Source organism: Cebidichthys violaceus, unplaced genomic scaffold (assembly GCF_023349555.1).
Source record: "Cebidichthys violaceus isolate CVI_PGR_0920_01 unplaced genomic scaffold, fCebVio1.0.p SCAF_7, whole genome shotgun sequence".
Taxonomy (NCBI): domain Eukaryota; kingdom Metazoa; phylum Chordata; class Actinopteri; order Perciformes; family Stichaeidae; genus Cebidichthys; species Cebidichthys violaceus.
In genome coordinates, this window is record NW_027176927.1 from 16,175,530 (window position 1) to 16,202,296 (window position 26,767).

General features: G+C 42.6%; 2 protein-coding genes across 2 annotated transcripts; both read right to left on the reverse strand.

Moving 5' to 3' along the window:
• Positions 1 to 5,535: 5,535 nt before the first annotated feature.
• Positions 5,536 to 9,907, reverse strand: LOC137891685 (uncharacterized protein C8orf76-like). The gene is made up of 8 exons (XM_068736417.1): positions 9,704 to 9,907; positions 8,963 to 9,064; positions 8,065 to 8,208; positions 7,625 to 7,675; positions 7,343 to 7,487; positions 7,010 to 7,145; positions 6,186 to 6,318; positions 5,536 to 6,063 (listed from the first exon to the last, which is right to left on the reverse strand). The coding sequence occupies exons 1-8, from the start codon at positions 9,803 to 9,805 to the stop codon at positions 5,899 to 5,901; spliced, it is 978 nt and encodes a 325-aa protein (XP_068592518.1). The 5' UTR covers positions 9,806 to 9,907; the 3' UTR covers positions 5,536 to 5,898.
• Positions 9,908 to 15,169: 5,262 nt separating this feature from the next.
• On the reverse strand, positions 15,170 to 26,606 carry LOC137891137 (zinc fingers and homeoboxes protein 1-like). Its single transcript, XM_068735589.1, has 8 exons — positions 25,925 to 26,606; positions 24,670 to 24,995; positions 24,109 to 24,563; positions 23,668 to 23,874; positions 23,251 to 23,466; positions 22,777 to 22,941; positions 21,255 to 22,517; positions 15,170 to 20,988 (listed from the first exon to the last, which is right to left on the reverse strand). The coding sequence occupies exons 2-8, from the start codon at positions 24,872 to 24,874 to the stop codon at positions 20,698 to 20,700; spliced, it is 2,802 nt and encodes a 933-aa protein (XP_068591690.1). The 5' UTR covers positions 24,875 to 24,995; positions 25,925 to 26,606; the 3' UTR covers positions 15,170 to 20,697.
• Between the last annotated feature and the right edge of the window lie 161 nt (positions 26,607 to 26,767).

Consider the following 26,767-nt stretch of genomic DNA (forward strand, 5'->3'; position numbering starts at 1 on the left):
TATAGCAATATTATGCCAGTGATTCTCATCTGGTGTCTGTGGATAAGTGGAGAGCAAGGCTGCCTTTCAATCATAAGGTTGTGGGTTCAATCCCCGGCTTCTGCTCTACTAGTCTCATGTCAATGTGTCCTTCTGCAAGACACTTAACCCCAACATATTATTACTATGACTTTTTTCAGACATACTTTTCTATGACTGTTTTTTTCACTTTTCGACAGGCTATACGTTGACCGTTTTTCACTTTTTTCGACAGGCTATACTATGACTGTTATCGACAGGCTATTCTATGACTGTTTTCGGCATAATATACTATGATTGTTTTTTGGCTTTTTTCGAAATGCTATACTATGACCGTTTTTAAATTTTTTCGACAAGCTGTACTATGACTGTTATCGACAGGCTATTCTATGACTGTTTTCGACATAATATACTATGACCATTTTTTTACTTTTTTGACATGCTATACTATGACCGTTTTTCTGATTTTTCGACAGGCTATACTTTGACCATTTTTCACTTTTTTCGACAGGCTATGACTGTTATCGACAGGCTATTCTATGACTGTTTTCGGCATAATATACTATGATTGTTTTTTGACTTTTTTCGACATGCTATACTATGACCGTTTTTCACTTTTTTCGACAGGCTGTTATCAAAAGGCTATTCTATGACTGTTTTCGACATAATATACAATGATTGTTTTTGGACTTTTTTCGACATACTATACTATGACCGTTTTTCACTTTTTTCGACAGGCTATACTATGACTGTTATCGACAGGCTATTCTATGACTGTTTTTCGACGCGCAATCGCAGAGTCAAATACGACAAACAACAATAGAACTGTCTGGTGTGGAATAGCTCAGGTGAATGGCAGAAGGGCTGCAACCTGAGAGACTGGGGTTTTGATTCTTATAAGGGGCTACAGGTTTTGAGGATGGACGCGCAATCACAGAGTCAAATACGACAAACAATAACAGAAGTGTGTGTCCTTGAATAGCTCAGGCACATGCCAAAAGGGCTGCAACCTGAGAGACTGGGGGTTCAATACTTATCAGGGGTGAAGGGTTTTAAGGATGGACGTGCCATCACAAAGTCAAATACGGCAAACAACAATTGAAGTACGTGGTGTGGGATAGCTCAGGCAGATGGCAGAATGGCTGCAACCTGAGAGACTAGGGTTCGATCCTTATAAGGGGTGAAGGGTTTTGAGAGTGGACTCACAATCGCAGAGTTAAATACGACAAACAACAAGAGATGTGTGTTGTGTTGAACAGCTCAGGCGGATGGCGGCGTTACCGCAACCCGAGCGATAGCGATTTCAATCCCTATATGGGGCGACAGAATATACTATGACTGTCTTTCACTATTTTCGACATGCTATACTATGACTGTTATCGACAGGCTATTCTATGACTGTTTTCGACATAATATACAATGACCCTTTTTTGACTTTTTCGACATGCTATACTATGACCGTTTTTCTGATTTGTCGACAGGCTATACTATGACTGTTATCGACAGGCTAGTCTATGACTGTTTTCGACATAATATACTATGATTGTTTTTTGACTTTTTTCGACATGCTATACTATGACCGTTTTTAAATTTTTTCGACATGCTATACTATGACCGTTTTTCACTTTTTTCTACAGGCTGTACTATGACTGTTATCGACAGGCTATTCTATGACTGTTTTCAACATAATATACAATGATTGTTTTTTGACTTTTTTGACATGCTATACTATGACCGTTTTTCTGATTTTTCGACAGGCTATACTTTGACCGTTTTTCACTTTTTTCGACAGGCTATACTATGACTGTTATCGACAGGCTATTCTATGACTGTTTTCGGCATAATATACAATGACCCTTTTTTGACTTTTTCGACATGCTATACTATGACCGTTTTTCTGATTTGTCGACAGGCTATACTTTGACCGTTTTTCACTTTTTTCGACAGGCTATACTATGACTGTTATCGACAGGCTATTCTATGACTGTTTTCGGCATAATATACTATGATTGTTTTTTGACTTTTTTCGACATGCTATACTATGACCGTTTTTAAATTTTTTCGACATGCTATACTATGACCGTTTTTCACTTTTTTCTACAGGCTGTACTATGACTGTTATCGACAGGCTATTCTATGACTGTTTTCAACATAATATACTATGATTGTTTTTTGACTTTTTTCGACATGCTATACTATGACCGTTTTTAAATTTTTTCGACATGCTATACTATGACCGTTTTTCACTTTTTTAGACAGGCTATACTATGACTGTTATCGACAGGCTATTCTATGACTGTTTTCGACATAATATACTATGACCATTTTTTGACTTTTTCGACACACTATACTATGACCGTTTTTCACTTTTTTCGAAAGGCTATACTATGACTGTTTTTCAATTTTTTCGACAGGCTATACTATGACTGTTATCGACAGGCTATTCTGTGACTGTTTTTGACATAATATACTATGACCATTTGTTGACTTTTTCGACACACTATACTATGACCGTTTTTCTGATTTTTCGACAGGCTATTCTATGACTGTTTTCGACATAATATACTATGATTGTTTTTTGACTGTTATCGACATGCTATACTATGACTGTTTTAAAAAATTTTCGACATGCTATACTATGACCGTTTTTCACTTTTTTCGACAAGCTATACTATGACAGTTTTTCACTTTTTTCGACAGGCTATACTATGACTGTTATCGACAGGCTATTCTATGACTGTTTTTCGACGCGCAATCGCAGAGTCAAGTACGACAAACAACAATAGAACTGTCTGGTGTGGAATAGCTCAGGTGGATGGCAGAAGGGCTGCAACCTGAGAGACTGGGGGTTCAATACTTATCAGGGGCGAAGGGTTTTAAGGATGGACGTGCCATCGCAAAGTCAAATACGGCAAACAACAATTGAAGTACGTGGTGTGGGATAGCTCAGGCAGATGGCAGAATGGCTGCAACCTGAGAGACTAGGATTCAATCCTTATAAGGGGCGAAGGGTTTTGAGGGTGGACTCACAATCGCAGAGCTAAATACGACAAACAACAACAGTGTTGAACAGCTCAGGCGGATGGCGGCGTGACCGCAACCCGAGCGATAGCGATTTCAATCCCTATATGGGGCGACAGAATATACTATGACCGTCTTTCACTTTTTTCGACAGGCTATACTATGACTGTTATCGACAGGCTATTCTATGACTGTTTTCGACATAATATACTATGATTGTTTTTTGACTTCTTTCGACTATGACCGTTTTTCACTTTTTTCGACATGCTATACTTTGACCGTTTTTCACTTTTTTCGACAGGCTATACTATGACTGTTATCGACAGGCTATTCTATGACTGTTTTCGGCATAATATACTATGATTGTTTTTTGACTTTTTTCGACATGCTATACTATGACCGTTTTTCACTTTTTTCGACAGACTATACTATGACCGTTTTTCACTTTTTTCGACAGGCTATTCTATGACTGTTTTCGACATAATATACTATGACCATTTTTTGACTTTTTCGACATAATATACAATGACCGTTTTTCACTTTTTTCGACAGACTATACTATGACCGTTTTTCACTTTTTTCGACAGGCTATTCTATGACTGTTATCGACAGGCTATTCTATGACTGTTTTCGACATAATATACTATGACCATTTTTTGACTTTTTCGACATGCTATACTATGACCGTTTTTCACTTTTTTCGACAGACTATACTATGACCGTTTTTCACTTTTTTCGACAGGCTATACTATGACTGTTATTGACAGGCTATTCTATGACTGTTTTCGACATAATGTACTATGATTGTTTTTTGACTTTTTTCGACATACTATACTATGACCGTTTTTCACTTTTTTCGACAGGCTATACTATGACTGTTATCGACAGGCTATTCTATGACTGTTTTCGACATAATATACAATGATTGTTTTTTGAATTTTTTCGACATACTATACTATGACCGTTTTTCACTTTTTTCGACAGGCTATACTATGACTGTTATCGACAGGCTATACTATGACTGTTATCGACAGGCTATACTATGACTGTTATCGACAGGCTATTCTATGACTGTTTTCGACATAATATACTATGACCATTTTTTGACTTTTTTGACATGCTATACTATGACCGTTTTTCAGATTTTTCTACAGACTATACTATGACCGTTTTTCACTTTTTTCGACAGGCTATACTATGACTGTTATCGACAGGCTATTCTATGACTGTTTTCGGCATAATATACTATGATTGTTTTTTGACTTTTTTCGACATGCTATACTATGACCGTTTTTAAATTTTTTCGACATGCTATACTATGACTGTTATCGACATGCTATACTATGACCGTTTTAAAAAATTTTCGACATGCTATACTATGACCGTTTTTCACTTTTTTCGACATGCTATACTATGACCGTTTTTCACTTTTTTCGACAAAACTATGACTGTTATCGACAGGCTATTCTATGACTGTTTTCGACATAATATACTATGACCATTTTTTGACTTTTTCGACATGCTATACTATGACCGTTTTTCAATTTTTTCGACAGGCAATACTGTGACTGTTTTCGACAGGCTATACTATGACTGTTTTCGACATAATATACTATGACCGTTTTTCAATTTTTTTTTCGACTATGACTGTTTTTTCCTTTTTTCGACAGGCTATACTATGACTGTTTTTTCCTTTTTTCTTACGGGACGGGACAGACAACGGACAGACAGGCGGACTTGAGGCTGTATCACAGAAGTAGGAATACATCATTAGGACGGAGCAAGAGCATGACTGACAAACACTCGGCAAGCCTCAATCCAAACATCTGACAGAAATATACGGACTCATTTTGACCTTTGGTGATATAGAAACTGACATGCTTGGACACATTTATTCACCCTCACACACATTAGAATCATACCGGTCAATGAAACAGTGTATTCTTCTATTAATGTGAAACATACAGTGTATTCTACTGTGTTAAACTAATGAAATTATAATCGACTAGTGTTGTCTAACAACATTTTCAGAGCATCAGGTTTTGTGTGTTTTGAGTGTAAGAATATAAAAAAGCATGTTCATTATTTTCCTGTGCTGTGGGTTTTTATTATGCTACAAAAAACAGCTGGCAATCTTTGTTACCTTTGAAAGTTTATTGCCAAATTTTAGGAACAGCAAATGTTGGATGTTGTAAAAAGGTCATTGTACAGCAAGTTGAAAAAGTCATCAACTCTAAAAAAGTAATAAAAAGCAAAAGTATAGTAAAAAATATCTCCTCAACAAACACTCTTTAAGTGTTAATTATTTAATGTAGAATATATATTTTAATGTTAGAAATGTCTTTTTTTATTTATTACTCTACTAAACATGTTTGAGACCAGCTGGCTATCTCTCGGTTGAACTGGATAGTTTTAAGAACAGCCAATGTTGGAGGCAGACACCTAGATAGATAAACCATACGTACCTTTTCAAAGAAGACATTTTGTTTGAGAATATTTCGGAAAAAAATGTTTTTATTAAAATCATTCTTAATATATGAACATGTTAAGGCGTACGTGACATTTTAGGCAGAACATTCACATGAAGAGGATGAAGCATTGAAATGAACGATTCACGGTTCAGTGCTCCAATAGGAGCAGACTGTGAACAATGTGATTTATACTTTTGAATATTGTGCTTTTTTTTGGTATTTTTGAGATTGTCAACATCAATTTACCATTTGAACTGTCTTTGTGCATTTCCACTTCTGTTGCAGGACTTTGATCTGGCTTTCAGTTCATCCAGTTTCTTTTGCGTTTTGATGGGATGTATACAGACCTTTTGGTCCCTTTTCTGTGTAAACAGGAATCCCTGGAGCGTCAGCACTGTGTCCGTGTCTGACGGCCATCAGTCTCTAGCACACCGGTCAGTAGGATCTTGTTCCACCAGCGCTCCCTGAAGCTCTGCACACACAAACTGGCCAGACCGTCCCCATCCTGGCAGTCCTCCCTCATCTTCTCTGGAATTAGGTCCTCTGACACCACCTGGGAGTTCAAACAGAGAGAGACCGAAAGTGTGCTAATGTGTAAGAACTATCCTCTGACTTTAACTCGGCCACAAACTGCCTGAAATCCAGACCGTGACACAACATGGAGCGAGTGTTCACCTCGGTGAGAGCCTGCAGGGTTGTTTCTTTGGGACTCAGCCTCTGTAACAGCTCATCTGTCGTTTGTAGGGTGCTTTCAGTGCGCCGCAACACGAAGGAGGACTGCTGCTGTCGAAGGATTCTCAGCAGGAGTCTGAGGGAGACACAAGAGACGATGAGACATCCAGACACTATGAATCACATTTAAACTCTTGATAAAACACTCAGTTAAAATGAGTGCTCAAATTACAGATTTGCTCTGTCACATCTCCACAGATTACATCGTCGCTGAGTGGATGTTTTGCAGATTATCTGGCTGAACTTCTGATGTGTGAGACAACTGATTAAAATAATTATTTAAAAAATAAGGTGTAGATTGATTTTTTTTAAGCCTACACCAGCTATTCTCAGCCACTGGGCCAGGGGCCACTGTTGGGCCTCAGAACGACATCTAGTGGGCCACGGAGGTACTGCCAAATAAATGGTCAGATTAATAAATAAAAAAAACTATGCTCAGTAATTTACATGAATAAAACAAAGCATAATTTCAGTGACGTTTGAATCTAAATCTGGATTCATAAGGCAGTGATGGGTGAAGGTAAGCAGAATACTGGTTTTGGTCATTACAGCTGACAATTTATTTTTCTCATGTTTTGTTTTTTTCTTATATATTTAGGAAGGTGGTCCTCGTAGTTAAAAGGGTTGAGTGTCAGTGCTTTACGCAACATCTGGTCCAGCTGCTGTTTCCAGTGACTTTCAGCTATTACAATATATACTGTGAGATGAAAACAAGTTGGCTGATATTTTCTTCACTATATGAAGCATTGAGATCAGGATCTCTGTACCTCGTCCTGATGAAACAGACGCAAGCTTTCAGCCAGATTCTGTTCTCACTGAGCTCTGCTGCCTCCTCCTGTTGTCCCTCAGTCCCTCCATCGTCCTGCTCTTCTGAGGACTCACACCTCTCTGGCCAACACGATCCTAGTAGAGGCAAACACATCAGACCATGAGGACAAAGCATTTAGTTATCATCTATGCGTTTGCTGCTTGCCTGAGAAAAAGAGCAACAGTGTTCATTCACCATAGCCATAAAAAACGATGAATCAACGATTCGCCTGGATAATTTACTTTTAAGTTATATTGGTGCTTAAAGAAACAGGAAGTGAACTCCATCCTACCTGTGGTTCTGGCGCTCTCCAGCAGCTGCAGACACGTCTGTCCAAGGTTGTACCAGTGCCAGGGGTTAAAGGGCAGCAGGCTACACAGCTGCTGCAGAGCGGACATCTTTGATCCCACGGCTCCAAAATGCTGGTAGATGCTGACCTTCGGTAAAAGAATACATCTCAGTATTATCACATTTGTGTAAAATGATTTGGGACCCACAAACAAAGAACAATGTGTTTCTACGTGTGTGTGTGTGTGTGTGTGTGTGTGTGTGTGTGTGTGTGTGTTCTGGCTACCTTGAGCAGCAGGAGGCTGGTCAGGTGACAGGTGTTGGACACTTCTTTGCTCTGGAGAAAGATCATGTTTAATTACTACAGAGTTCTGGCTCCTTTCAGACACATCTCTTACTTTGAATTTTAGGAAACTAAAAAAATGCGACTCGCTCCTTCAGAAAGGTTGTCTATCACAGAGAACATTTAAGGAACTTAAGCTTGATTCATGTTATTTCATAGACGAAACATTCTTCAGGGATGGTGCGTTCAGGTGCTAACGGGAAACTTACATCCATTGTTTAAGAGACGACAGATTACAATAATGAGCCACACTGAAGATTGAGGATTACACGTTTTCTGTTTGACAAGTAACTTAATATCTGAGCTTAATCTGTATTATTATTTCATGAAGCTGAGGTACAGCGTTCTACATTTTCAGGGAAAAAAAGCTCTCAGAAAATTACCAGTGAGTCGGCAAAGTCCAGCGCTCTGTCTCTCTGTCCCAGTTTGGTGCAGCATCGGGCCATTCCCTCCAGCACATCTCTTCTGATGGTCAGGTTGTTGTCAGCGATCCACTCCTGGCAGCTGCTGTACGCATCCAAGGCTTTCTGTACGCAGCGTACCATGAGAACAGAAGATTACTCACCTCACAGCGGACAATGGAGCGCGTCACCAATGACACGACGTGACAAACGTTATGAGCCAAGTCAAACCCAGTGTTGTAATCGCCTCAAGCAATTAATGTAAACGTATTGGGAAAAACAAACTTATTTACAGTGTGTATGTATATGTTCACATACAGAAAGTAACATTTAATATTCCAACATTTAACCGGGTTTTAGGCCCCCGGGAGTTTCAGTGTGTTATCTGGAGATGATTCCGTGTTTGTGCTAATTATACTAAATATATTATTTTTTGTGCTCTGTTGGGAAGAATATGTTAATGTCTACATTACAAGAATAATGTAATGTGAATTCATAACATTGTATGCGATTAACATCAAGTTAATAATTTTGGTTGTAGAAAAGGACCAGACAAGCGTTTACTTCTGCCTACTCATTTCAGGCAAATAATGTTAATTTATCTATTTAGAATTTGCTGTAAACGTTTACTGTTCATTCTTGCTTTGTATTCTTATTATTTGTTACACATTGAAAAAAATGAATCTACTCCATCAGTCTCAGTCCTGTGTGTCGGCGGCTCCACAGAGACAAATACTGGCCCGTGACACCAGTGCTGCTGCAAATTAGTCCCCATGGACAAGTGAGAAAGTAAGTTGTGACCAACTTCAATGGCAGTTTGTCAGCAGAGAAGGACTTGAAAGTAGAAAGGATTGAGTGAAGTGAACGCCTGCTTCATTACCTGATGGTCTCCCTGTCTCACAGCCAAGTCACCTCTGAACTTATAGATCTTCTGCTTCTCCAGAGGATCGTCTGTATTGAGAGCAGCACTCTCACAGAACCACTGCAGAGGAACAAGAGAAGATTTAAAAAGCACGTAATGCACATAGCATTTGGAGCAATGTTTGAAAAAAAAAAAAAAAAAAAAAATGCAGTCACTCTACAAACATGTTACATATCCACCAAAGTGTTGTTCCACATGCAAAGATCATACACACACAAAATAAACATGGGAGAAACTGGATAATTTTTTCTTCTTTAAAGTATTTGTATCTTACAGTTATAAATCTATATCTACGAGCCTAAACATCAAAGTGTGAACGGAGACACCATCCTGTGTCTACGTTTGAGTTGTATGGAGCACAACTTGTATGTGCAACATGCTACTTAGTTTGGTTTATTGCATTTCTTCGTGTATCTTTTTGTGTCTTCACGTGTGCAATGTGAGATTTAATCTTTTGACTTGTTTTGATTTTCTTCTTTACGTTTTTCTTGTTACGTATTTAACACTATAAGTGTGTAATATGTCGTTCACCCATAGCCTGTTAGCTAACCAGCTAGCAGCAGCACATCGCAATTAAAGAGCATTTTGAAGACGGCGTCACTTCATTTCACGTCCAGCATCATCGACACACAGTGCTGGTGTCCCACACTGCAGCTGTATTACTGTTAACAAGTGCGCGGTTTAAATTGGACCGCTCACCTCCGGCTCACACAGTTTAGCGTCGTAAGAACACAAAGTCACGGAGACTCGGTCTCTCGCCTCCAGAAACACCGAGTCATCAAACGAGGCGAATATCTCCATTCGGACCCGACGAGTGTGATCGAGTCCCTGATTTCAGTAAGTGAGCGTGTCAACAGACACAGCTAAGGTTAGCCGAAGCTCGGGTACTGTTTTGTTTAAACCGCAGTTGCGCAGTCCTTACTTGTAAATTGCACGGCTAATACAGTGTCCGGGGTTTAATAGTTCCGGGCAGAAAGGTTCCGACCCATGATGAAAATGGACGCATGCAGGACACATCAACATAACAAGAATGAGAGGTTCAAATGCATCTGAACTTTAATTGAAACTGACACCGACACCCGAAAAACATATATTGTGAAAGACAAGTTTACATCTTCATAGTGTCCAACCTAAAAAAGTGAACACATATATAATATCAACCGTACATCCAGATATTTAAGAATATATAAGAAATAGATTTAATACAAATGGAAATGCTTTTTTTTAATTCCTGTATATTTGAGAGACATTTCAAACATTTCTGAATGAGCAGATTTTTTTCACATCAGCATTAGTTAATGAAATAAGGACAGGCCATGGAAATGCCCAACGCCATTTTAAAAGAAGTGAATTTAAAAAACGTTATTGATGTTGAAACAAAGGTTTTACACAGTCGAACAAAAGCCTACGAACCTCAAAAACATGTTGCTATAATATCAATATTGTACAGTATAATGAAATGGATACATTTACACCACTGTGAACACATTGCAAACATTTTTACAAAGTAAGTGCATACAAAACCTGAAATACATTAATTACACTTAACACGAGGAACGTTTAACTGGAGGTGAAACAATCTCATTTAATACTGATGACTCTATATGACCTTCATAATCGAGACCATCAGTAACAAGATTGGCTATTTCTACATAGTTATTCTCAACCCTCTTTCCCCGGCCAAGAGTCGATCTTCACCTCGCTGCTGGAGGCCCAGGTCGTATTACTGCTCCGCTGGAGGGAAGGGAGAACCAGAACCAGGACTGAGCGGGGCAGACTGTCAGACCCTGCTGCGGTAAAATAAGAGGTTTTCTATAAAGGGACTCTGTTGCGAAGAAAAACTTGCGCTTTGTCCACACAAAAAAATGTAAGTTACTAAAAAACAAGTGATATCGGTTATGTTGTAAACCATGCTAAAGCTTCAGATGGAAGTGGAAATGCCCTCTGCTTCATTCCATCATTTTCATGTGGAAAGCTGCTGCACTGGGCCTGAACCCATCACCGACGCCACATGTTAGAGCAGACAACACACCAACGCCACTAGTGACCCTTGCTGAGAAAAGCAAACATAGATTTCTCTTACTTTGCGCATATGAAATTAAATTTTTTGACGGCAGATTTGCTGAACCACAAATGGTTCTCTCGTCTCTCCATGGCACCACTCATGTTACAGTCGTCTATCTTACTGTTTGCAGCCCAGCGACTGAATTTTACAGGCAGATCCTCGACCCAGAACCAGAACTCGAGGGTGCAGGTGTAGCGAAGGCCCAGCCACACAAAGCGAGTGTCGGAATCTCTGGCCTCCAACTCAGCCCAGGTCTGGGTCTCTCCGTCAACGATGGAAGCCAGGTGCATGTCTTGGTGCCTGCAGTGTTCCAGTGCTTCTACCCACGTCTTGTTCTCTCTGATCAACTGAAAGGGTGATTCTAAAAAATAAATTTTTTTTTTAAAAAAGTGAATAAAAACGAAATAAGTGAACATGCACAAGGATTTTGAGGGTGAGAGCAGACACACAACAGTTTTAAAACTGTGTGTAATTATTTACTAGAACTCTGGACACAAACCGTTCAAGCCCCTTCCATCTGGCAGGAGGCTGCGGTCCATCAGGACCAAGACCTCAGGCCACATGAGGTCTTGGTCCTTCAGTTGGACTCATTAACAAAGCCGGGGACCCCCACTGACTCTGACACCCCCAGGACAACTTCCTACCGGTTCATTCCCCTGCACATCCCTTCTGTGTTTCTCATATACACTTACATTTGACTTGTTTATAGTACTGTTATCTGTTTGTTTGTGCACTTTATTTTATACTTTATTGTAGATTACAGTTTGTCTGTGTTCATGGCCTTTTGTCCACATTTAACCTCAAAGGAGATATGCCAGTAAAGTATTAACTCATCTCTAGCGACTCACTTTGTGGATAAGAACATTGTGTACCTTTTTTTGTGCCGTAGATCTTCATTCTACACAGAACTAAAAAGTTCATTTTCGGGAAGAACACAGTGATGTAGCGCCCCGACACATCCGTATAAAAAAAGAGGTCCCTCTGTTTGTTCTCCAAGTCTGTGATGTTTTTACACCTGGAAGAGAGAAACAGATGGACTTATGAGATGGAGAGGCGCAGACTAGGCCGACGCCTACTGAAAATGTGAAATAAAGCAATTCAGAGTAACATGAAGGTAATGGACCCACATGCGGTTGGTGGTGCCGTTCTTCTCTCGAGAGTTCCCAATGTAAATCTGAGCACCGTTCAAATTACTATTGTGATGTTTTTTGTTGAAGATACTGATATAATGTATTCTGAAGACACCCTCCAGGTCAATTCTCCACCAGGAGTTGATCTGTTCTTCGGTGCGAGAACACTTGCTCGTAATAGCTCTTTCAGAACTGTATTTTTTGTAGGTTGATGACTGTGATGTTGTCCCGTTCAGTACTTCTACGTTAGTTGCATTGCAGAGAGCTGTAGATACAAACAGAAAAGGAATGTTTATACTTTTTTGCATGACTTGAGAGACATTAGACTGTAGTGTAAAAACGCATTAAGTCCGACTTGTTGCATCTTTATTTTTGTTTAACCGTGCACGTCCTGTGAAATGTGAAACAACAGAGGGTTATATAAGAATTCCTGCTCCCATTTTCATGTTTTATTTCATTTTCCATTTGAAGTTGCTGGAAACTATGATATCAGTGGTTGGTAATACATCATTAAGCACAGAATACCCATACATCAATACAGTCAAATCCTCTGTCTAAAAGATGAAATCACATGTGCTTCATTTGGGAGTTTTGAGCAATTTGCGGTAAATTTACAGTTTATCATTGATTGACATTTTTGTTGACCGGCCTTTCAACTCATTCTGTGTCAATCATTTAAAAAAAAAACACTGATATGCATGCACATATAGGGAGCTACTTACCAATCAAAGAGATTAATATTAGACTCCACAGCATCTTTACTTTGAAGGAGAACATATACAGATATACATCAGTTGACTCGGGACAAGTTAAATGTTATACAAGTGACCACAAATGAGATGAGGAATACATTTATTTTACATTGCACAAATGTATCTACCTACATCTAAGAGGAAGACATACTTTGTAAGGACACTTTAAGATTACAAAATAAAGAAAATGGACAATCTGGGATGTACTAAATTCCCTTACCTTGTCTGCCGTTTGCCCTGCGATAGCCTGGCGACCTGTTGAGGAGAAGAGGTTGAAGATAATGGATGGATGGATGGATGGAATTTTATCTCTTGACAATGATTTCAAAATGATGCCTTCTTCCAGCCACAGCTGTATTTGCACTTATCTCTCTTCCCTGACCGCTGCCTTTATAGAAATACAGAAACCCCGTGCAACGTCATCTCTCCTGGTTGCCAGTCCGGCTGTCATTTCCATAGGCAAAGCACCTCCAGATCCACATTCACGTCTGTCAACACATTAGGACTGCAATGCTCTCTCTGGTCAACCTACAGTCAATGCACGAGTGTTCCAACACACACAAATACCACAGCATTTCCTTTAACATTATGTTAAACGCAAATATATACAAATCTAGTCTACCTGCGTCTGTGTGAAGCACTGTTATTGTAGGTCTGCAAGTCAGTTACAGTCAGGTCCATAAGTATTTGGACTGTGACACAATTTTTCAAATTTTGCTTATTTACACGACTCCAGTGGATCTGAATCTAATCAGTCAACATGTGGTTGAAGTGTAGACCTTCAGCTTTAATTCAATGGATATAACAAAGATATCACAATAACCGTTTAGGAATTACGGCCATTTCTACACAGCCATCCCCATCTTCAGAGGCTCAAAAGTAGTTGGACAAACTAACATGATTGTGAATATAATCATTATTTTTAATACTTGCAGTCAATGAGTGCCTGAAGTCTGGCTCCATAAACATCAGTAAACGGTGAGTTTCCTCCCTGGAGATGCTTTGACAGACCTTCTACTGCAGCCTCCTTCAGCTGCTGCCTGTTTGTGGGTCTTTCTGCTTCACTTCTATCTTCAGAAAGTGAAAAGCTGCTCACTTGTGTTGAGATCAGGTGACTGACTTCACAGCATGTTTTAGGTGGTTATCCATCTGCACTGTGAGGCTCATCCAATCAGTTTAGTAGCATTAGTCTGAATCTGAGCAGATAGTTCAGCCCTACACACCTCAGAACTCATCCTGCTGCTTCTATCAGCTGTGACATCATCAGTGAACACCAGTGACCCAGTTCCATTGGCAGCCATTCATGCCCATCCATATCACTGCCTCCACCATGTTCAACAGATGATGTGGTTTGTTTCAGATCATGAGCCGCTCCTTTCTTTCTCCACACTTTTCTTAATCTTAATCTTGGTTTCATCGGTCCAAAGAACCTGTTTCTGAAGCTGGTCGGTCTGGGTCAGATGTGTTCTGGTACAGTCTAATGAGGCCTTCCTGTTCTTCAGTGGCACCAGTGGTGTTCACCTTCTGTATTTACATTCATGAAGGCGTCTCTTGATTGTAGACTTTAACAATGGAACGTCTACCTCCTCCAGAGTCTTCTTGACTTCAGTAGATGTTCTGAAGAACAGAACACATCTGGCCATGAAACCGTTTGTCAGACAATGGTCCAACTACTTTTGAGCCTCTGAACATGTGGATGACTGTGTAGAAGTGGCTGTAATTCCTAAACGGTCATTGTGATTTTATTTTTGTTATATCCATTGAATTAAAGCTGAAGGTCTACACTTCAACCACATGTTGACTGATTACTTTAAATCCACTGGGGTCGTGTAAAGAAGCAAAATTAGACAAATTGTGTCACAGTCCAAATACTTATGGACCTGACTGTACGTGTTTAGGTTCAACATGTGGCCTTTTGATGGACTCTAAGAAAATAAGAATAACAACAACTATGTATTTTCAACAAATGACACCGCGTCACCGATGGTTTAGTTAGTAAACTGTTAATACTCTCAACAGTGACGATGACTTCCTCAGAAGAAGTTGGCTCCATTGATGAATTGTTACACCTCAAAAGCACCAAATGGTGACCGGCTTGTTGGGTCATAGTTTGAATGTGATCCATGTATGTTCCTCTACGCTTCTGTATTTAGTCCAGACTGCTTCATTTCACATTTATTCAAAGCAAAACAAGCAAAATGTTGCTCACAACCGCACATCTTTTGATCAAAATTTATTGGGTTTTTGTCCTCAAACAAGTATAAAATATAAATCTTATCTAAATCAAGCGAGAAATCAAAAGCAGAGCGTCAGTAAAAGCTGGGGTTTTAAATTAACATTGTACAAATGGTCTGCCTCACAGCTGGTAGCCGACGACTGAGGGACCGCGAAAAGGAAAAGCTAAGTTTTCTAAAGCAAGCCTGCAGAGGAGAACGCACATACATACATACCATGTTTAATCAAAGTGTGTGACAGATACTCTCAGGTCTCAACACATTTCAGATGTAGAGACAGTGGAGGAATAACTTAGTGTAGATGGAAGTGTCAGTTCTGTAGACACAGAATATCAACGAAGAGATCTTTGCCTGCAACCCGGAGTAAGTCGTTTTCATGTTCCATTCCAACGTTTATTGAGAGTATACAGTTAGATCGTTGTTTTCTTCCTATAGCGTCTGTGTCTACGGAACCAACTGGAACGTAATACAGGAGCTGAGAGATCCGTCACCATTCAGTGAAACATATGTAGAAGTAAGAGTTGTATTGAAGCGGGAACAAAGTGAAGCATGTTCAAAGCAAAGCACGCCACTGAGAAGCAATTACTTGGGGTAAAAACGGTCAACAGACACAAATTAGATCAGAAAAACCAGAAGGTGAAAAATTCACTGTAAATGAAAAACAAAAGAAAATCATCAGTACATCAAGGTGTCTTTTTTTCCTTTCTTTTTTTTCTTTTTTTTGCCAAAAAGCTGGCTGCTCTATAGTGAACACATTTGACTCTCTGATCGCTGTAAGAAACATCCAACCGACTACCTGTCTAAATAGAAGCAAACAAGTGAGGACTATAGCAGAAGTAGAGCAGAGGTTACAGATATGACATGTGCACAATAGGACATCAGGTAAACGACTCCGATCACAACGGTGGCTCTGAGCTTTACTGCACAAGGTCAACTGGGATACATGAGGACTGTTGGATTTAAAATCACAACTCAAGGAGCAGACATGTCCCCTTTCATACTGAAAACAGAAGGTTCGTTTGATATTTGTAGTGCATCATTACCGTCTAATGGACAGAAGATCATTTAAAGGGATTTATTAATGCTCATGCCATAACGTTGGGGGACTCATGAGACACAGATTCAAACAGAATGGTCAAAATGTGTGCGGCAGAGGCGGAAACATCCACAGAAAAACACGAGATGTTACATTCCCTATAATAATTATAACAGATTTGTATCTTTTATTAGATTCTCCCAAACTTCTAAATGACCAAGTCATTTTTCAGCTTAATGCATCTGTTTTTTTGGACACATTATTAGCGATCAAAGCACATTTCCCCGGTGCTCCCAGGACATGGGTTACAGCCATCCCTTCATCTATGAACATGTCTTTTCTGTTGAGTTCTGATTCTATACTTTTGCAACCAAAAGTACCAAAAAAAGCCACGCGAGCAACACAGTCTGAACACTGAAACTGACTCTAGTTTTAAAAACACTACTCTATTGTACATATCGAATGAGTCTGTCTTGTTAACGAGCAATCCACTGATGTCTGGAGATTGCTGTAAAGACACAGTTTTCATAGATAGAAACATATAAAACCATTGAAAACAGACCGACTATAGGAAAGACAGAGCACACTGTAAAAGACGGTGGGCTGGATACCCGGGGGGCAGGATTAAGCCTAACCTGTGGATTAAAAACGAGCCAACTGCAGACAGCCAGTTTGGATCATGTTACACATTAGCATACATGTTACATACTAGCATGTGAAGCTCCAGGATTCAACACAAAGGGCACAGAATGGCTGCTGTACATTGACTGCAAATGTGGTGATAAAAGGACTAAAAGGTGTCCATGATTTAAGAAAAAAGAAAGACTTAATCCCAGATTAGGCTTCTACTGTGCCAAGTATACCAACCCAAAATATTGTATGTACAAAATGAGCAGTTGTTTGTCTTGGTTATTGCATGCAGTATTAGACAAAAAGGTATACCTTTACATTTTGAGATTTTGTTATTTTTCATGGCCAAGCACTTGTCACATTACGACAAAGTGCGTCAAGGCTCCAGCGCTCCTGCGGTTGCTATAAACCAGCCAGTCACAGGTCTGTGAGCTCACGCCTTCACGGGTGAATGCTTCTTGGACGGCTGAAAAGGTCCCAGCATGTAGTGTGACGAGCGCTCGGTGAAATACTACAACACACGTATCCGTTCGAGGACTTACAGCTGATGTTTCCAACGTCATGTCCAGAGCATCGAGGCATCTCTCAGCGTCAGCAGGAAACTCCTCACAACTTAAGTTTGAACAAGCCTTTCCTTACAAATCCCCAAACAGGATGCGATTCCCAGAGCATTCACAGAGTCTCTCTCGTCTTCTTTTCAGGAATTGGTGACATTCTGTTCCAACAACTGTGTACAAGCCATGTAGGCACATAGGTTTATCTGCAGAGCTTCATCAGAGTCTCTCTCCTCCGCTTCTGAAGAACTGCGGTCGAGACAGTTCTCCGTCTATTAACGCAGTAAAGCGCCAGGAGAACAGTTAGACAGAGGATGGTTATTTGGTAGACTTCCCACCACAGAGGGAACGCTGCGCTGCTTCTTCACGCATCATAACAATTCCTTCCACGAGAGAAAGCGAATTTTCCAAGAACGTCCCGTTTTAATTTGCTGAACAGTTTCAGTCTTTTGGAGATGTTCGTACAGCCCTGTCTGTCTGCCTGTTTTTGTAGACAATTTAATGAGACAGAGAACCAAACAGGACATTGCTTACATTTACAGAAACATATCTCGGGAAGTGCACGTCATAGGTTTAGGTTAGGCATTCATTAAACAAAAGAGGACTGGAGGGGGGGGGGGGGGGGGGGGGCTATTTGGGAGCAGAGAAGGAGAGATGGGAAACAATTCAAATGGTTTAAAGCAAAAAAAAATACAAAACATAATGACAACACATGTGCATGTTCTAATGGATAAAAGCTTAAAAATGGTGCTCAAATTGTGCAATATAGCGAAAGAAAGTGGTGATTGTTCTACTAGCTTTTTGAGCCTTATAAACAACACATTAGAAAAGTGGATGAATTGATTCGTCCTCCTGAAAACACATCAAGGATTTAAAAAAAGGCAAAACACTGGTGCAGTTTGTATACAAAGCAGAGCTGGTCTCTCAGAGCCATTTCATGGTATAATAAGAGGTTAAGGTGCCAAATCAGGATTTAGTCCGCCGTGCATACAAGTGGACAAAGTGCTTTTTTTTTTAAAGATTACTTTAGGTGCTTCACGTTTGTCTCTTCAGTGCAGACTGGAGTCAAATGACTATTTGAAATACTGCTCAACGGTGGTTCTTAATGTACGGGTCAAGGTCCAAACTGATCACGGGCCTCGTGTTTGACGTGAGCCCAGTCCTCAAGGTGTTGCTGATTGCAGTCATGGTGGTAAACTTGTTGGATTGAATTACTCTAAAAATTGACACTGGAGCTGCAGCTGCTGCTGCTGCTTACATTTACATGGTTTTGGGGGCAAAACTCCGCAATACTGACATTCCCCATCTTCAAATGATTTCAATCCTTTCCACCCATGGAGACTCACCTCGAGTACATTTCTATTATGACTTCAGAGGACGCAGACGTCCGGAGCTCACTGCTCGGGAGACAACACATTCAACTTTGGGACAACAGCCTCACGCTGTCAGAATCACCCTTTAAAAAAAGGGTCACTATGTTAATACAGGATGTGTTCCATCAAGAGGTTAAACATCAGAGTAACAACATTACTAGCAGTGCATACTAAACGCATACGGTGGCATTTTCCCCTCAGACCTGTACGTGTTCAGTTAAAAATCTATAACACTCGTGAAACAACGAGCTGCAGTAAAGGGAAGACTTGAGTAGACGTCCTGTGGTTAAAAGCATGGCGGCATCAGCATTCATTCAGCAGTAAGGTACTTTGTCTCGTGTCGTTTCAGACGTTTAGACCCTCAGTGTCATCATCAATCCGTGTTAGCTCAAAGAACCTACTGAGTCATTCCCAGTCCTTGCGATGAACTGCACAGGCGCTAGAAATAAAGATACTGTCGTATGTATACAGATGCGCGCTAGCTTCATTGGGGACGTTGATCTGCAGTGACATCTAGCTGCGATTCTTTTTTTAGGGACCCTTATAAATACAAAGATGAGTCATTTTATTTCCCTGTTTTGGACCAGGGCTAAAACATTCACAACGTTGGAGATCGAAGTTTGAATTTAGGCCTGTGCTCATAACAGGCTCCAAGTACCGTCTCAAGGAAATGCAGCATAACTGGGTGAATAGATCTCCCTTACTGGCTTCATCTGAGCGAGCAAGGAGCACATTTAACAAGGGGCATCGTCGACATAGAGTCTCTCACACAGTCAGTATTCATCTATTGCAATCAAATGTACGAATGCGTCTGGATCAGTGTTGGGCAGAAACGTGGTACTCAGTAACGCATTACATTCCCCAGTAATGACGGGTGTAAGGGATTACATTTTCCTAAACAGTAATTATATATATATACAGTTATTCATTTTTGCACCAGGTAAGCTTGTGTTACGATGATGCATCTTTGGGCAAATGTCGCCTCGGGGCGCATGTGTGATCGAAGAGACGGAGTGCAGAAGCACGTGCTGCACCGTCAGCTGAAAATGTTGCACCCTCGGTTGAAATTTGAATAATAATAATTGCCACTGAGGACCGTGTGGGCTTCTCCATGTGCACCTCCTGCTTTGGTTCATGCATACATGTGCAGTACCGCAACGCGCAGCACTGTTGGGTGAAAGGGGAGCGTCGGTCAGCGGGTGTGGCGATCGTTTAAATGCTCTCAGGCACTGAACTGGTCTCACAGTTGGTAACCAGACGTGTCCTTCGTTAACAAAAAGCAGAATATTGAGTTCTATCCGACCGGTCTGATGTCTGCACAGTTGCACTGTAGCAGACTGGTGTCCTTTTCAGTAATTTAGTGACATAACCAGTAACAAAACTACTTGCTTTTGATACCAAGTAATGCAAAAAGTAAAAAATATTATTACCTTTTAAATGAGTATTAAGAACAAAACACTGACTGAGTAACCTGCCCAACACTGGTCTAGTTACACCCTTTTTTGGGAGGGGGAGGGGCTAATTACAACATATTTCATCTTCAGTTGAAGATTGCACTTTATGGTATTCCTTTTTGTCAAAATATTGTGTAACGTTTTCTTTAGCTTTATCACAGTACGGTGTTTTAGGGGTTTTCTTAAAAACTCCTTCTTTACCACGACTCTGGTCTCAACTGTTACACATTACTGACAGTGAATAACAGAAGCATAGCGAGAATGAGCTAAAGCTAATAGTCCATCTGTTAGTCTCACGTGGTCGTGATCTCAGAAATAGTTTGAAAATACAGTGAATTATTGTTGCAAATGAGTAGAAATCAGTGGCAAAAATACTTGGTTCAGCTAACGCTCGTCCAGCATTGATCACACCACTGTTTCTCTTGTAACCTTCTGTAATGCGTCACCGTGTTTTTTCCACAATCATTAGTCTTCAGAGACCGACAAGGACTTCCTGACGCTACGTGACGGCTCCCAAACCTCACTGTCGTCCGTATCGTCGCCGCCGTCCTCCTCGTCTCCTTCATCATCCTCCTCCTCCTCCTCGTCGTCGCCCATTCCTGCGCCGGTCCGCTGCTCAATGGCCGCGGACACCTCTCCCTGCGTCTCCCCTCCCTCTCCCGCCTCGCCCCCGACCGTCCTCCCTGCAGCCGCCTCCACGAAGGGGTCCGACCCCGTGTCCAAGCGCCGCTGCACCTCGGCGAACCACTCCCTCACCTTTTGACGGAGGGAGAAATGCATTAACCGTGTGAGGACACCGAGGACACCGAGTTCATGTCCTCAGATTCACCTGATGAGGGACTTTTTAGAACACTGCTATACTGTGCAAGAACGTTGTGGTGACTGTTAACTGCTGAGTTTTAATGACATGAGCATGAGTTTGCATTCGACACATATTATACATTTCTGAATTCTGCTGGATCACTTTTTTCATTCAAATCCTCACATCCCAATAACAACATGTAATGTTCACATGTAGTTACCTGTTCGTAGCTCATGTTGGTCTTGGTGACAAGCTCGTCCAGGTCTTGCTCATTGAGAAAATGGTGCTTCATGTAGTACTCCTTCAGAATCTCCCTCCCGGTCTTGAACTTCTTGGACGGGGGAGATCTATCGACATCTGCGCTGGAGGAGGCAGACCTTCTTGGCTGCCTTCTGGTTCTGGACCGCCCCCACCCGCGATTTCGATTGCGTCTTTTTCGACCGGTGCTGCTGCCGCCGCCGCCGCCGCCGCTGCCGCTGCCGCCGCTGCCGCCGCTGCCGCTGCTTCCCATTTTATTGCCTCCTCCGCCATTTGGCCCTTCGACGTTGCCACTTTGGTACTGGAAGAACCATTTCAGGTTACTGTTCTTCCACGAGTACCGGGAGTCCCCGAACCAGCTGACTATGTAGGACCGAAGGAGGCCGCTCTCTTCGGCCAGCTGGTCGTACTCCTCTGGTGTGGGCCACTGGGTCCTCACGAAGGCACTTTTCAGGATGTGGAGCTGCTCTGGAGTCTTTTTACTCTTATCTTTCATGTCTTTGCTGCTGCTGGTGGGCAGCTGCTTACTGCGGCCGCCGGGAGGTGTGTGACTACCTTTACGAGAAGAAGAGGCAGAAGGAGAAGAAGAATTGGCTCCTCCTCTCGCTCCGTCTGCCTCCATCTTTCCTCCATCTGAAGAATCTGGGGAGGAAGTACTGGCAGAAGGCATTTTTCGTCTCTCAGTGAACCAGGCATCAATCTCCCTCCGGGTCAGCTTGGTCTCTGTCCTCAGGCGGCTCAGTTCTTCATCTGATGGGGTGCTGTTCTTCTCGAAACTTTCCTCCAGCACCACCAGCTGCTCCGGAGTCTTCTCCTTAAACTTCTGCAGAGTGAAATCTGGGAACGGATTCCATGTTTTGGGCCGCGTCTCCTTGTCCTTCACGGGCGGAGTGCGTGGAGGATGGGGAGAAGTCGGGGTCTCATCGCTTGAGTCAATAATAATGGTGGTGCTGGCATTGCTTCCACAGCCGCCGCCTCCTCCTCTGCCCCCTCCGTCATGGAAAACAATGACGTGGCTGTTCTTGGAGTTGCGCTGGTTGTACCTGGTGTCACTGAACCATTTCTTGATCTCTCCCTTTGTGAGGTTGGTGACCTTCATCAGCCGGGAAATTTCTGCATCAGTGACGAAGTGGTTTTTCAGGTAGCTGGCTTTCAGCTCGGCCAGCTGCTCTTTGGACTTTTTGGGCCGCAAACCGAATGTGTCGGCGCTGAGGGCCGAGTTCTCCTTGGAAAGGGGAGGGGAGATGTTAAATATGGGTTTCTACAGGGCCATTTCACATACAGGGCTACCGAGTACCTGCTAGGACGAAGACAACATGGCTACAGATGAGATGTGTGCAACTTTGAGTTCAGACATGCAACTGATAGAGACACAATGTAGTAACTTTGTGCATTGACTGAGGTCAAAACATAAAAAAAAAAAACTTACTTGTTGACAGAAATTGAATATTTGCCTGAAAGGCAGCAAGCAGGTCTGTCCCTACCTGTGGAGAGAGAGAGGGAGGCTGGATGGTGGTAGCCCGTTTCAGCTCACTGTTTGTTGGGGTGGGCTGGCAGGAAACTCTGCTGGAGCTCTGGGACTGACTGGGCAGCCCTGCCACCGTCAGAGTGATGGGACTGGTGACTGGGAGGTGCCCCCCTGGGCCGACCTACACAGAGTCAGAAAGTAATGACACGGAGAATGTGAGGATGAGACGGACAGCCAGACGCTTACAGTATCTGAATGGAAAAAGTCAAAGTCATGTCCAATCAAAAAATATCAACAATCACATTGTTTCAAGTTAAATCTAATTCAAGCCACGCCAGGCTGACTTTTAGTGGAGACATGAAACCAGCCGAAACAAAGCAGCTGATTTAACTGAAAGCATTTCAGACCAGTCTTAAGTTAACTGGGTTCAAGGCGAGGTGGGTCAAAGCCGAGTCCAGTTAGGTACGGCGTGTTTTCTTTCCTTACCTACCTGTGTGAACACCAGGCCGGGCTGGCCCACTATCTGGCAGGTCTGAAGGATGGACTGCAGGCCGTTGGCAGCTGCCGAGAGCTGATGAGCAGGAATGACGGTGATGGTCTGAGGCACGGTGTGCACCGTGCCGTTAAACTGTTTCCTCCTGGCCTCCTCCACTTCTTCAGGAGTCCAGCTCACACCGTGCTTCAGCCGCTGGGCTGAGAACCACACCTGGGTGTAGATCAAGTACATTTGACTCAATTTACAAAATAAGCGAAAAGGCAAAATGAAACAGACTTAAATTCTAACTGAAGATTGAGGAGTCTTTTAACTATATAAATATACAGCGTAAAGGAGCTTCTGTTTGTAGCTTTTTGATGTAACAGACGGGGGGGGAGACGACGACGACATCCTTTGTCACCTTTCACCTACTTTGATCTGCTCCTCTGTGAACTGCGTCTGTGCTGCCAGAACGCTGATCTCGGCCATGGAGGGATAAGGGAACTTCTTGTACGTGCTGCCCAGCAGGGGGTTGGTGTCCATCGCTGCGCTGTAGGATGGTATGCTGCTGAGGGGAATCAGCAGCTGAGACTGAGCTGCTGCCGCTGCACTCTGCTGGGCCTGGAAAGCAGAAAGCACCTGAAATAAAAAAGGAAGACAGGGAGGAGATAAGAAAAGTCTGGACCGGTAATGCTACGTAGTGGCAAAGGTTTTTTTTAAAAACGGACAGCTCGAGCTCCGTTTGGCAAGCTGTTGTCCTGCAACAGGGTGCCATTTAAGTACTGTTAATGGAGTAATGGGTAATGGAGTATTCTTACACACAATGCTGCTGCAATGAGCCGTGTAAACTCTTGTATAATCAAGACTTTCTACCTGCGCCAGGCCAGCAGGCAGAACTGTGGGGTTTAAAGTGGCTGCTTTCCTCTGCTGCTCTGAGTACGGGCTGACCAGCAAGCCGCCTCCCCCGAGCTTCATGGAGTCGTGCAGCAGCATCTCCACAGGCGTCATCGGCCCGAGAGGCGCTTCGATGGGCTCCTGATCTCCCTCCACCTCTCCCTCGCCACCCCTTCCAAAACCCTCAACCGCCTCGTCTGTGGACTTCAGGGAAACGGCGATCCGTTTGGGTTCGGATTTGGTCTTCATCCTCATGATGGGGGTCTTGCTGAGGGAAATGGCCGCAATCGCCGCGGGGTCTGCGCCTCCCTCTTCGGGTGTATCGTACTGTTGCTCCTGGTCGCTGCTCAGATCCTCAGGAGGGTTTGTAGCGCTGCGCTTCAGGGAGGGAGCGAGGACTTCGCTGTCTTCTACGGCGGAGACACTGGGCTCATCTGTGATTGTAAGAATACATTCATTGACACGGGTTACGTATACGTCCAGCTTAACTAAGGGCCATTGTTGTCTACACGCAGGAGAATAAGCCAAACAGAATCTTACCTGTATCTGGAGGGGTGGGCACAACCACCACCGCCTGATCCAGCTCCTCTGCAGTCGGCCCCTCCTCTGCTCCCTCTTTAACCTTTCCCCCCTCCTCCTCCTCCTCCTCCTCCGCCTCTTCCTCCTTTGTCCTTTCTGTTTTCTCCTCCACCACATCAGAGGGCAGCACCATGCAAGGTGTGGTCGATTTCCGGCGGCTCGACATTGTCAAACCACACTGTGTTGACGTCTACTCGGGGTAAAGAAGACCTGGGGACAGAAGCGTGGAGGCTCACATGTCTCAGGTGGTCGTGGTCACACGCAAAGAGTCCTTGATTTAGGTGCTTCTGGTGGAGGAAACCAAACAAAAACGCAAATGTCATAGAAGGGATTTGTGCCAAAAAGAGTTCATTGCACAAAATGCTCGGATGTTTTATTCTCAGATACTCCTTTCGACGACTGGCCGTACACAGTCGTATAAAAGGACTAGTTTCCCTTTTCTGTAGAGATTGTATACCTTTAGGAAATATGACTCACTTAGACAAAGGAGGCATTTTTAAGCTGAATATCTCTGAACTGTTGGTTGGACACAACAAGCAATGTGAAGACGTGTCCTTTGGGCTCTGGGAGATTGTGATGGCCATTTTTCACCGTCTATTTTTACATTCTATGCAGCAGATACTCCAGATTCCGACATCTTGACTTTTGTAAAAATCCTAAAACAATATTCCACATGAAGGACAATAACTTTAATAACCGACTTGTCGCCCCAAACCTTCATTCAATACATTGGGACTGTATCACAGGGTAAACCCACAAAAATACAGGTTATTGATATTCCAACACTAGCAGGGCCCAAATTATATCACTGATTAATTCAACCACCAGGATATGCTTTAGATTCTCTAACGTTGCACATTAACTGGTAACTGTAAATGTTTGATTTCAGTGTTCAAGACACCACAGCAGCATGCCTGAGGGGCATTGCTGCTGGTACAGTCTTGTTAAATAGATTGCACAGTGGAAACAACAACGTTAACTGTGCACTCTGTGCTGTGCTGCCATCGTGAGATCATTGGGATTAACAGTTAGCACATCAATAACAATGTGGAGGTGTGCGCTAGCTAATTCGAAATGATTAAAGTACCGTTGATGAATTAAAATGAGAGGACCTCCAATTTAGCTGTGAGGCGTCTAGCGTGTATGTGAGGCGGGCCAACTAGCCGGTGTTAGCCGGGCAGTCATCGTTATTGATCATGTCTGGCGGTAAACTTACTGGAACTACTGAAACGTGCACTGTGTTGCTACCAGGCGGTCGAGGCGAGATTCCCCGAGAGCTCCGGGTTCAGTCTGTCGGTGTCTCTCCTTCTCCCGGTGAACCATCAGCCACAGCCGGGCCGGGACTAGGTACAGTAGCTAGCTAGCGTTTACGTTTTTTTGGGGGGGCTTGCGGGTCTCCAAAACCCAGCGGAGGGAGGCAGACAGGCAGGCAGGCAGGCAGGCAGACAGACAGACAGACGGACGAACCGGTCTATCGGCTACGTCTCCGTCTGCAGATGCTGGAAACACCGGACATCTCTCACCTCTTCAGGTTATGTCGTGCCCGAGTCGCGCCTTTGTTAAAGTCATACAGTCAAAAATACGGCGGCCACAGGCATCGCGTGGCCGTTGTACTGTTAGCTTGCTGACCTAATTCTCTGATTTTTTTTTTAACGGCAGATTTTTTTTTTTTTTGTAATGATCTAACGGCGTCATCATTCAATGTGATACGTCCTGACGTCACTCCTCGGCGACTCTCGGTGCTCTTAACAATTTAGGAAACCTGGCAAAAATATACAATATTTTACTATTACTATACATGTGTTAGGAGGAGGCTCGAGCAATGCGTTGCCCGTTAAAAACCACGTGGTATGGAACGTTGTTTGAAGCGGAGACTCGCTCGTTTCCAGACCGGGCTGTCTGCCAGCGTGTCCTGACGTGACCCGTCAGGGCAGAATCACAAGCTATTTGAGGACAACCCTGACTTCACTGACTGTACTCTCCCGACACTTGATCACATCTATTGTTGCAGTTCAGACTTTTCTGTTCATTTCAACTGCTTCCTCCCACACGTGTATAT